Source organism: Bufo gargarizans, chromosome 3, assembly GCF_014858855.1.
Source record: "Bufo gargarizans isolate SCDJY-AF-19 chromosome 3, ASM1485885v1, whole genome shotgun sequence".
Taxonomy (NCBI): Eukaryota; Metazoa; Chordata; class Amphibia; order Anura; family Bufonidae; genus Bufo; species Bufo gargarizans.
In genome coordinates, this window is record NC_058082.1 from 179,219,463 (window position 1) to 179,232,614 (window position 13,152).

At 37.8% G+C, this 13,152-nt stretch overlaps 1 protein-coding gene across 3 annotated transcripts in view; it reads left to right on the forward strand.

Moving 5' to 3' along the window:
* Positions 1–12,941, forward strand: part of SLITRK6 (SLIT and NTRK like family member 6) — a 62,110-nt gene extending 49,169 nt beyond the window's left edge. For all 3 annotated transcript variants that reach the window (XM_044285463.1, XM_044285466.1, XM_044285464.1), the window contains one exon: positions 9,622–12,941. In XM_044285463.1, the coding sequence (XP_044141398.1) occupies positions 9,622–12,142 (2,521 nt within the window). In that variant the 3' untranslated portion in view covers positions 12,143–12,941. The remainder of the gene's footprint in view (positions 1–9,621) is intronic.
* The last annotated feature ends 211 nt before the right edge of the window (positions 12,942–13,152 follow it).

A 13,152-nucleotide genomic window follows, 5' to 3' on the forward strand; every position in this document is an offset into this window, starting at 1 on the left:
AGTAGGGAGACCCAGACTACATATTTCCATAAGCATTAATGCTATTTAATTTAAAGAATTAGTTTAAGCCTTTTTGTTTTAAAAAAAACTGTCCATTGTTTCTGCTATGACCACGTTCTGAATCTATTCCACAGTTTTTACAGTGAAGAAGCCTTGACGCCTCTGGAGACCAAACTTTTTCTCCTCCAGTTGGAGGCAGTGCCCTCTTGTATTTATAGAGCATTTTACATGGAACAGTTTTTCACCATATTTTTTGTATGGCCCATTTATATATTTGTATAGGTTAATCAATCATGTCCCCCATCCCCCTTAGATGCTTTTTCATAAGACTAAATAAATGCAATTATTTTAATCTTTCCTAATAACGAAGACCCTCCATGCCCCTTTGTCAGTTCAGTTTTTCTTCTTTATACTTTTTCCAGCTCCAGGGCATCTTTTCTATGGACTGTTGCCCAGAACTAAACTGAATATTCCATATTACGTCCCATACCCACAAGTCCATTCCTCCTTTTAATCAGAGGCGGGCTGGGAACTTAAAGTGGCCCTGTGTTGTAAGTAGTCCAAAATAACAGAAAGCAGGGAAAACATAAGTGGCCAGGAACAACAGGATTAGGCAGGGCCAGGAACTCAGTAGTGCAGCACAAGTATACTGCCCCAGCAGAACCAAATTCCACAGTGCAGCCTACTACTGCCACAGTATGCAACTGTGTCACTATCCTGAGGATGCTAATACAGTTGCCTGCAGGAGGGTGCTCACTGCCACCAGCCAGATCCTGATGCTCCTAGCATTATGTAATACTGAGAGCATGAGATCAATAAATACCCAGGCTGCAGTTATGAGGTAGCCCTTTGAGCATCAGCCCACTGGGAACCTTTCATGTAGGGTTTATAGCCAGTCTGCCCCTGCATTTAATACTTTAAAATATATTTCTAGCCTTAGAAGCAGCTGATTGACATTGTATGCTGTTATTTAATCTATGATCTACAAGGATACCCAAATCCTTCTCTATAAGTGAATCCCCCAGTGTTACATCCCCTAGGACATATGATGCACAAATATTATTACTAACAAGATGCATAACTTCACATTTCTCCACATTAAACCTCATTTGACAAGTTGATGCCCAATCTCTGAAAGTGTCCAGGTCAGCTTGAAGTTTATGGACATCTTCCATAGACCGTACAGTTCTACATAGCTTAGTGTCATCTGCAAAAATAGAAATGGTGCTATTAATCTCATCCTCGATATCATTAATAAATACATTAAATAATAGGGGACCCAGCACTGAACCTTGAGGTACACCACTTACAACTGGGGACCATTCATAGGAATCATTGACCACACCTCTCTGGACACGGTCCTTCAGTCAGTTTTCAGTCCAATTACAAACTATACTTTCCAAGTCTATAGTCCTTATTTTACCTATGAACAGTCTATGAGGGACAGTATCAATTGTAAAGGTTATGCCACCATTGTGGCTTGAACCATTTGGCAAATGTGCCTCATTGGGTCACCTATTTTGCCTAGCTACCCCCCTAGGCAAGTTACTTCCCTTATGGTGGACCCAATTTATCTGTATATTACATAGTTAATCATTTATGAGACTGGTCGACATATCATTTCCTCTGCAGTGGTTGTTTCATGAGACAACCCTGTGAATAGCAGTTCTGTACTTCTAACACATAGATGATCAAGCAGTATTTCACCTTAAATTAATACTTGAAATGAACAAAAACAGAAATAGATGTTGTGCCCTAGCTTTTCTAAAAGGTAAAAAAATATATTTCAAAGGTATTTTTATTCTTTAGCTGCCCCAGTCTGTGCCTGAAAGAGAATATTCCACTGTTTTCAAAAATGTCATGTTCTTTCTCTTCTCCTGCCAGCAGCAGCAGACATTCATACAGTCCTTTGTACTGACCTACAATAGAGTATCATATTATCCTGCTTTTTCATTTGGTTCTTGATGTCATGTTTTTAGACATGATCAAATAATTCATTTGCTTTTAGTAGAAAAAATGCTATGTTGAGATTTCCCAAAATTAATTTAAAGGTAATTCTTGCGCGGGCATGACAGATGTTCCTAACAATATCTGGAAAGGCTTTGCCTTTGTGAGCTTTGTAACAATGTTTTAATGATAAATTCTGTCCTCTTTCCTGTCACTTTTAGAAGTGAGCATTCCCGCTGCAAGCTAAGAATCAGCGGGAGTGCATCACATAGAGAGCATTGAAATGTGTGTGATCTTTGTTTCAGATGTCACTCGATGGCTGGCCAAACGTATTCATTTAGAAAGAATAAGATGGTATTATATAGAAGCATAATATAGCGCCTGGAAAGTCTTTGCTGTCAGTGATAAAACAAGTCTCATTAAATGTATTCCTGTCGTTAGAGAAAGCTTTAAATAAGTCATGCCTATACAGTATTTTGTATATATAAAAATGAGATTTTCTTCCCATAATCAGGCATCCATATAAGCATTTTTGGGGCACATGGCCGCAGGATCAGGAGATAGGTTTATGTAAATATTTCATGAGAACTTGTCACCATTTAGGAGCAAGCCTTTTAGTATTTCTTATTGCATAACGGCATTAGACTATGGGGGTCATTTACTGTATCTGAAATACACCTAAATTAGGCGTAGTTCAGGCGACTTCTGCCCGTTTACGCCAGGTCTAAAATTGTGGGCGTGGTGTGGATGGGGAAGGGGACAGGCCCGTCTCATTCACCATTTTGTACGCTTAGAAAATGGTCTAAATGTCAGACAGCTAGGAAGTTGTCTTACATTGAGAACTGGTGCCTGCACCTCTTGATAACTTCGGCAGAACCCCCACCGGCAATGGGCCTTTATTAAGATTGGCTTCTAAAACGCTGGTCTTAATAAATGTGGCCCTATGTTCCCACTCTTTGTGGTATTTTGTATGCCATTACACTCAATTGGGTTCATTATTGTCAGTTGGGATCCACTAGAATAAGGATCTGCCTGAATGCCTTCTGTTATAAACTGCATCACACCGCTAGTGTGAATAAAACTTTTTTTTGTATATATATTTATTATCTCCATGCACCTGATTTCAGGTGTAAAAAAAATAAAAATTAAAAAAATGCCACACCTCATGTTTGTGACTTTTTAGACACCAATGCAACAAAACATTGTAGCAAGTGGCATTTTTATGTTGCTTTCATCAGTTTTCCGAAAAAGAACGTGACTAAGGAAGGGTGGGTGTATAGACAGAGGACGCAATAAATGTATCTTCATTTTTACCAGTTATCTGGTGCAACTAACAGAAATCTATGGCAGGCCGGAGGATGCACCTCATCTATAATAAGGCCTGCACCTCTTCAAATATTAGGCACATCCTCCATCAACACAGGGGGTATCAATAGTGGCACACAAAGCGCCAGTCTTGATAAATATTCCCCTATATGTTATGTGTCCTGAATATCAGTAAACATCTTAGTGTAGACTCAGAAATCTGAGATAAAACATGCCCAATTATATGTGACATGTGACTGGCTGTAGCCAATGGCTGAGCCTGTAGTAAGAGCAGAAAACAAAGCCATTTAGAGCTTTTTCTGGAGTCCTTTGCTAGAGTTTGGTTCTTATTGGTTGATTCACAAATAACTTATTGCACATTATGCTCTGTCTGTGTGATAATGATGACAATTTTTATTTTTTTATTTAATAGATATAATCTACACAGGTTCTGTATAGATGCATTGTTAGCCCTCTGCTGTTATATCAGTCTATTCTTTTTTTTTTTTTTTTTTTACCCTAAATGTTAAGTTAAAATTCACTAAATTAAATCACAGAATTCTGGTGTCAGAGGTTTGAAGGACTACAATGTACAGTGACTGCACATGCCTAGTCACCCCCTTGCAGTAATTGAAGACTGGGCACCCCTGCCCTTGGGATTGGTAGATAGGCAGGTATATTCACCAATAGCTATACAGTATATTTAACAATAATTATCTTTCTGATAATCATTAGTAAACTGTATTTCTATCATGGATAGTAAAAAATAAGCCAAAATGGTAGGGCACAAATATAGACATTACGTTTTGTCAGAGATTTTAATAAATTAAACCTAAAGGAAACGTTATATAATAGTAATAATTATTATTATTATTGTTGTTGTTAACACATTTCTCACCTGTGAAATCCACAGCCAATCCAGCTTTGATGCTCAGGTGGTCCCCAAGGGTCATTCTTTATTTTTCTGTAACAATGGCATGCCATACAGTACATCCATGTGATTACTGCAGCCAATCACTAGCCTCATCCTAGTGTGTACAGCATGCGACCATTGAGGCAAGAGGTTGGCTGAAGTGGTCGCCTGCATATACAGCACATCATTGCTCCAGGAAAATAACAAATGATCGGCCTGGACCACTGGGGCTTACTGCAGCAGTGCTTGTGTATTTTCTAGCACTTCCTGTAGATAATTCCATTTCTTATGTCCCTTCAAGTATATATTCACAAGCCCATCAGGTTTCTATCTTTTTTTGCATTTTTATTGGATTTACCCATGGTTTTAGCCCCAATCAATGGGCTAACCTGTGAGTGGACGTCCACAGTGGTTTCCATCAGTATGTGTGAAAACTGTGCCAAGAAATTAGATATATTCGTTTTTGGTACGATGTGTCATTGGACAAATTTTATGGTGCAGAATCCAGAAAACTCTTTGCTAACCATGCCTAGTGTAATGTACAAGACTACAAAAGCTTTGTTAACTCAACAAAACAAGTATGAGCATTGATGTTCAGTACATAACTTATGACCAGCAACTGTGCATAACAAAAACATACAAACTACTGATGAGCAAATAAATTATACCAATATGCAGTTAATTCCAATTTTCTTGCAATTTATTTAGGATGAATCACACAGTCAGACCTATGTGAAATACTCCAGTAGAAATGAGACATGCAAGACGGTTCTTTTTCCAAAAGGACAAAAGTACAGTGTGCCCAGTATTATACTTTCTGAATGGGTCATGCAATCTAGTTCTCCTTCAAACGGAACAAAAGTACTGGATGTCTCAAGAAAAAAAAAAATAACATTGTTAGCTGAATGATCTAGGGGGGGAACTCTTGGAGATGCTTATTCTTATTAGGGAGACCAAATATGTATGAGGAATATTGTAGTCCTGCTCAGTCGTTCTGGGAAACATATATGTAAATGTTAGTATCTTACATCTGCTGGCATCAGATATGCATAGTGTTATTTTCTTTTATGGAATGACAGCTAGTTTGAATTTATTTCCCAGAAACCCAAAGGTATGCAAAATAGCTTTCCTTCTCTCTCTCTTGTTCTCATCTTCTAGGACTCTCCTATTTTTCCCTAGGAGACTAGAAACACAAAATTACTTTAAAGAAATTAATTTATCTCTAATACAAATAGCAAAAATTGACTATTTTGATAACATAAGTAACACAGTAACTACAGAATACTCTGTGAATTACATAAAACCAACTGTGCCACATAATCTATAACTACTGTAAGAAAAAGTGATGCTATGTCAAGGTGTGACCATATAAATACAAGTAGAATCAATCAATGACATAAGCAACAACCATAAAACAGCAAAGCATCACGAAGGGCAGCAGACTACAGTGTTGGGTTCAGTGATCTATAATCCTAGTCTCCCTGTTTTGTCTTCTTTTGAATTTTATCTAAAGCAGGAATGCCCCACCTGTGCCCCACCAACTGTTGCAAAACTACAAGCCCCATCATGCTTGGACAAACTATAGCTATTACAGCATGCTGGGAGTTGTAGCTTTGTAACAGCTGGAAGGTCGCAGGTGGAGCATCCCTAATCTAAAGCCTTCTTTTTCTACCTATTGTTACTTTTAACAGTTACCAGTCTCAGATTAATCTGTACATTTTTGAGTGTCTAAAATGATTAAAGCAAAATTCTCGGCACACCTTTACATTATCTTTTGAGCCCCCACCCATAACGCATTTGAATTCTGTGTCTACATAATTGTTCACTACTAATCTGCTGGACCATGCAGCACTGCCCAGTTTAAGTACTATTCATCGAATATATCGGCTGCCAAAGTTGAATTTGTTCGTCCTTTATCTTTTGATGGAAAAATATGTTTACTAATAAGCTGAGGGTGATACTATGTTTCTCATGCATTTTGAGTTTTACGAAAATGTCAGCCTCCTGTATATCTCATTGACTCGTACTGCACAGGCTTTTACTTTATAATAGAACATTGGTTCCATTGATTCCATGGAAGTCTCACTAGTTTAGTGTACCGCAGCAGAGGTGATTGGTGCATGTAAATGTAGCTTTTACCTCATTTGACAAACAGACAATTATCAAAAAGAAATGGTTCATTACCAATAATTGTATGTATTCATAGTCCTCCCCCAAAAGAGAGAACTATCTTGCACCAGTTCCTAGAAGTGGTTCCCTATAAGTTAAAATCTGACTTTTCAACAAGCCTTGAGATTTGACAAGTGAATATAGTCAAGCCAGCTCTTGATCTGTAGACAGCTATTCCATAGTACTTGCACGGGCTGGGTGCAATGCTTTGATTGCAGCCTAAGCAGGTTGCTGAATCTCCTTAAAGAGACCAGTCTTTTATGGAGCCTTACTGGAAATACTAACTCCATGGTATGGAGACATATTGGCAATGATCCATTGAAAACAAATATACAAAGAGGTATATCCCAAGAAAGAGAACCATCTCACTAGCACCAACTCTTGGTAGCTGCTCTCTATGAGTCAAAATCTGACTTTCCAACAAGCCTTGGGATTTGACACGGAATATAGCCAAGCCAGATAGCCATCTGTAGACAGTTATTTCAGGGTACATGCTTTTTGTTTGTATGGAGAAGGATTCTGGCTGGCCAGTGTGATACCTTGAATGAAGGGTACTTAGCCACTTCCATGAGGTGGAGCTGGCGAGATGGTTCTCTTCCTTAGGCGATACCTCTTTGCATATTTATTTTCCATGGAATATTGCCAATAACCATATAGTGCTTCTGGTAAATCTCCATATAGGACTGACCTATTTAAGGAGACTGAGTACCCTGCCTAAGCCACAATAACTGCCTGTTTTTAAGGAGTGCCAAATATATCACAGTCTGAGGCCAGATGGTGAATTTGGCACATGATTGCACATTTTTGTCTCTATTCATGCTGCCTTCTGGTTGGCTTACTAAGTGACAAAATCATAGTTGTTGCCTGTTTCCAGTTACACACATTTCCCACTAAGCCATGTCCTCTCGGTGAGCAAGATGAAGTGTATAATTTTTTTCTGGCTTCCCTGATTATATAAATATTTTCAAAATGAGATGCATCAAATTGCTCCAAAATTTAGTGCAATTATACCAGAAATCAGGTGCAGCCACAATAGTAAATGTGGACCATTGTTTGAGATATAGAGATTACTGAACAGCCCCTATCTTGCATATCAAACTAATGTGATTGTATGTTTGATTTATATTCCTGCAGACTTAATGTTTCTTAGTTAAATGGTTTTTGATCAAGGGAATTTGAATCAAGAAGCCCCAAGCTTAGAATCAGTAATAATTATGAATAAGATTGCTCAGATAAAATCATATTATTCTGTTTCTTTTAGTAACTAATGCTGCCTCCTCTCTTATATTTGTATTTATGCATATCTTAATACTTATTTCTTAGACAAAGCGTCTCAAGCCACAGTGTTCTCAGTACATTGCTCTAATAACATTTGTAACCACAATTTTCTATGCATATCTAACTGTATTGCTCCAGCTAGTGTCCACAGAATATAACCAACCACAATTCTGGCCACAGTACACTAATCTTATTGACCACAATACCTGTAGTACATTACTACTTACAGACTCTCTTACTGAATTTCCACAGAATACCAAAATGTGGTATAAATTTTGGCCCCATAAATGTGTAACACTGTAATTGTTATTCTGAAGCTACTAACTAACTTTCTCAGCACTCAAGGAAGATAATTCTGGGGTTAATAACTTCTATCAGGATAGAACAGCGCTTTATTTACACACCTGGCCTGTGCTATTTAACCTTTAGGGTACATCTGTCAAGGCCTGCATATTCAAACAGTAGGTTAAATGTAATGCTTGTTAATCCAACACTCTATATAAATTACTAAAATATTTAGAATGTACCTGTCATAATAGTCTTGTAAATAACGACTGAACTGACAGTAGGAGTAGGTTAGATAACAACATTGACAATTGACAACTTGCAGTTCCTAACATTTTACTATGTACAATTTAAAGGGGTTGTCCAAGTTATGAGAAAAAAAAATATATATAGCACTATAAATATGATGGGCAGCAATATATAAGCTAATCAAGTTTTAGGTAATAATAAATAAATAATCTATTTCCTCATTTCCCTGGTTCTCTTCTGGTCCTTTGTTCAAATGTAATAACAACAATCTCAGCCCCTCTCCCTGCTCTGGAAAAGGAGTGAATAATTTTACCCTAAGTGACATGTTTGACTGATGGGAGACTCAGCAGCATGTTGTATTCATAGGACTACAGGTCCCAGCTGTACAATGACACTGCTGATACACACAGGATCTTCTCCCTACCTGTTCTTGTGCAATGCTCTGCAAAACTTCTTTGTCAGCTTCTGTGCCCAGTATTTTTCTCCTCACTGCCTGCAGCTACTCAGTAAAGCCTTCAGCCCTGAGTCTGTGCAACTGAAGAGGTAAATGTTTTAGCTCAAGAATGCAGGTAGAGAGCAATAAGCAGCAGCAGCGCAGTGCAGGGGGCATGGACAGCAAAGTGACCTCTCAAGTACAGACACATAGCTGCTCTCTTGGGCTTGTGCACAAAACATCATCAGAGCAGGGAGAGAGGCTGACATCACAGGTCATATGACCCTCAGTGAAATCTGAGAAAGGAGCAACTACAGATGCAGTAAGTGCACGGTAAAGATGTTACATTTGATTAGTTAGAAACATGCAAAGAATTAAAAAAAAGAACTTGGACAACCCCTTTAAGACGTTTGTTATCAAAACTGTCTAACAGAAAATGTGGCCTACTTGCCTACAAAAACGAAACACAGGTCAGCTTTAAAGGGGTTGTGTCACTTCAGCAAATGGCATTCATTATGTAGAAAAAGTTAATATAAGCCACTTACGAATGCACTGCAATTATCCATGTTTCCTCCTTTGCTGGCTGGATTCATTTTTCCATCACATTATAAACTGCTTGTTTCCATGGTTATGACCACCCTGCAATTGATCAGCAAAGGCCGCGCTTGCACGCCATAGGAAAAAGCACCAACTTATGTACACTCCCGCAGTCTCGGCCAACAGAGAGAGCGGAACTTTTTCCAATAGTGTGAAAGCATAGCCACCGCTGCTGGATTGCAGGGTGATAGTAACCATGGAAACGAGCAGTGTACAATGTGATGGAAAAATTAATCCAGCCAGCGAAAGAAGCAATATTGATAATAAAAATACATTAAGTGCCTTGTATTAACTTACTCTACATAATAAATGCCACTTGCTAGAGTGACATAACCCCTTTCAAGTTTCCAAAGCAGTATAAGAAATAAAAGCTAAGGAAACAGGGTCATTATATAAAATAACCATTTCTATAATCATAATTCATTTTTCTTCTTTTTTTCCTTAGGAGGATGCTCGTCTTGGACACAATGAGCATTTCTGTTTTCTTCTTAATATACTGTCTTCTTATTGCATCATCAGTAAACTCAGCATCTGAATCATTATTGTTGGGATCATGTAAAGATGTGTGTTTATGCGAAGAAAAAGATGGGTCTTTATTAATGAATTGTGAAGAAAAGGATATCACAACATTGTCAGAAATAGAAGCACCTCCATCTCAATACTTAGAAATAAATCTTTTGAACAATGGTCTGTATAAACTACACATCAATGAGTTTTCAGATTTTAGTCACTTAATATCATTACACCTTGGCTTTAATAATATTGTGGAGATTGAACCCGGGGCTTTCAATGACCTTCATATGCTTAAGAAACTGCATATTAATCACAACTCACTGGAAATATTACGAGAAAACACTTTTTCAGGACTAGAAAACTTGGAATTTCTTCAAGCAGACAACAATTTTATCACCACAATTGAAGCAAATACATTTAGCAAACTTAACAGGTTAAAAGTTCTTATCCTCAATGACAATGCTATTCATTTCTTACCTGCAAATATTTTTCGTTTTGTGCCCTTGACACACTTGGACCTACGAGGAAACCAGTTGCAAAATCTTCCTTACGTTGGACTTTTAGAGCACATTGGAAGAATTATTGAGCTTCAGTTAGACGATAATAGATGGGTTTGCAACTGTGACTTATTACAACTAAAAATATGGCTTGAAAATATGCCTAGACAATCTACAATAGGTGATGTGGTCTGCTTTAACCCTCCTGATCTGAAAGGAAGTATTCTTCGAAAATTAAAGAAAGAAATGTTCTGTATCACAACTCCTAGTAGTGATCTAGAAGAACCTTCAGTACCATTGTCTTTGTTAGGTACAGCATCAATAAATGATGGGCGATTGCCAACTAAGATAACTTCACTTCCCAGAAATCCAACAAAGGAAACATTTGTTCTCACAAAAGCAACAACCATTCCTCCAGGTATATATTGCCCAATCCCATGCCACTGTTCTAGTTACAGTGTATCTGGGAATTTGATACACTGTCAAGAGCGAAATATTGAAAGTATATCCGACCTGGAATCTCTACCGCTAAATCCAAGGAAGCTAATTTTGGCTGGAAACATTATCCACAGGATTTATAAATCAGATTTTACAGAATATGGCACCTTAGAGATGCTTCACTTAGGTAATAATCTGATTGAATTGATTCAAGAACAGTCGTTCCAAAATTTGACCAAGTTACAGAAATTATATTTAAATGGAAATCATCTGAGAAGTTTGAACTCTGGCATATTCATTGGCTTGTTGAGCATTGAATACTTGTATCTTGAGTATAATGCTATCAGTGAAATCTCATCTGGAACTTTTTCTGTAATGCCAAAACTGAAGGTGCTTTATTTAAATAACAACCTTCTAAAAACATTACCAGAATATATATTTTCTGGAGTTCCATTATCAAAACTCAATCTAAAGTCTAACCAATTTGTAAACATTCCTTTAAGAACAGTTTTGGAGGAGCTGGCTTTGTTGACTCAAATTGATTTACAAGAAAATCCTTGGGACTGTACGTGTAATTTAACTGGTCTTCAGAAATGGATACAAATATATAAAATGGCTATTATAAGTGATGTTTTTTGTCACTCTCCTAAAGAACTAGCAAATATGGACCTGAAAACCCTTGATAAAGAAGACCTTTGTCCGGAATTAAAAAATAATCAAGCACTGCCAACACAATTAAGTTTGAATAGTCTTATACCAACATCAACAAGTGCTAGTAAAGTTGATAGCATATTAAAATCACTTTCTGATTACATGCCACTGTCGGTTTTAATACTTGGACTTCTAATTATCTTAATCACTGCTGTGCTATGTTCTGCTGGGATAATAGTTCTGGTCTTGCACAGGAAACGACGATACAAAAAGAAAGAAGAAAATGAACAAATCAGAGAAAGTAGCCCTGTTCATATTCGGTACAGTATGTATGGCCATAAGACAACACATCATATGACAGAAAGGCCAGGTTCAGTTCTGTGTGAGCAAAGGATAGCAAATCCAGTAGTTCAAGTATATCAGACCCCACCATTTACACCAAAACATGTAGAGCAAAGTCAGGAGGATGAAAACGGGCTCAGTGACCCAAAGAAAATAGCTAGTAACCTAATAGAAAATGATAGTAATTCACTGCAAGACACTTCAAATATAAAGTTCAATGATCCATCAGCAGAGTTTCTGTCTTTTCAGGATGCAAGTTATCTTTACAGAAATCTCATTGAAAAAGAGAAACAAATGCAACAGCTTGGCATTGCTGATTATCTTAGAAAAAATATTGCTCATTTGCAACCAGATTTAGAGACTCGTTACCCTGGAACTCGTGAAGAGGTAAAATTGATGGAAGCACTTATGTACACAAGGCCAAGGAAAGTACTGGTAGAGCAAACCAAAAATGAATATTTTGAGCTCAAAGCTAATCTCCATTCAGAACCTGACTACCTTGAAGTTCTGGAGCAACAGGCGTGAGCTTTACAATATAGAACATTAGACACTGAATCGAGAACTTGAGCGTAACTGCTATGGTAATATGAAGTGCCTTACTGAATTGTCTTAAAGTAACGGATATTTCTGTAGAAACTCAGGGATGAATGGATTTCTGGAGATGTAATTGAGTTTTAATTAAATATTGTATGCTAGAAAGCTTTGTAAATATATGGTTGATTTAATGTGCATAAAATGTTATTTATACTTTATAAAGGACAAAATATAATTTAAAAAGCCCTTTCAAAACCATGATTAACTTTCATTCCACTTCCCAATATCTTAATATCCTTTACTGAGTACACGGCAGTTGAAATTGCAGGCTTATTGCCATATAAAAGAAAAGGTTATTGTAAGGACAAGGGGCAGAATAGTATATCACCTTGTAACTTCGGACTCTAATAACTGTCTAAAAGGGGTGTTTCAAGTAATGTACAGCCTTGCCAATGACCTTTCAGTAAAGGGCACTTTCAGCTCTTATTTCTGTCAGAGATGAAAAATATGATTTCACCCTACCCCACCCCAAGTTTAGTATAGTAATTTGCAGGGTTGTACTGTATACATGCTAACATGTTGTGATACACGTCAGGGAAACGTGCAATCAAAAGCAAAGTTCTTACATTGCATCATAGATAGTAATTTCTTACCAACAGAGACACTCATAGGAAAGAAGAGTGGAGCCTAAGGCTACTTTCACACTAGCGTTCAGGGCTCCGCTTGTGAGTTCCGTTCAAAGGCTCTCACAAGCGGCCCCGAACGCTTCCGTCCAGCCCTAATGCATTCTGAGTGGATGCGGATCCGCTCAGAATGCATCAGTCTGGCACCGTTTGTCCTCCGCTCCGCTCAGCAGGCGGACACCCGAACACTGCTTGCAGCGTTCGGGTGTCCGCCTGGCTGTGCGGAGGCAAACGGATCCGTCCAGACTTACAATGTAAGTCAATGGGGACGGATCCGTTTGAATATGACACACTATGGCTCAATTTTCAAACGGATCC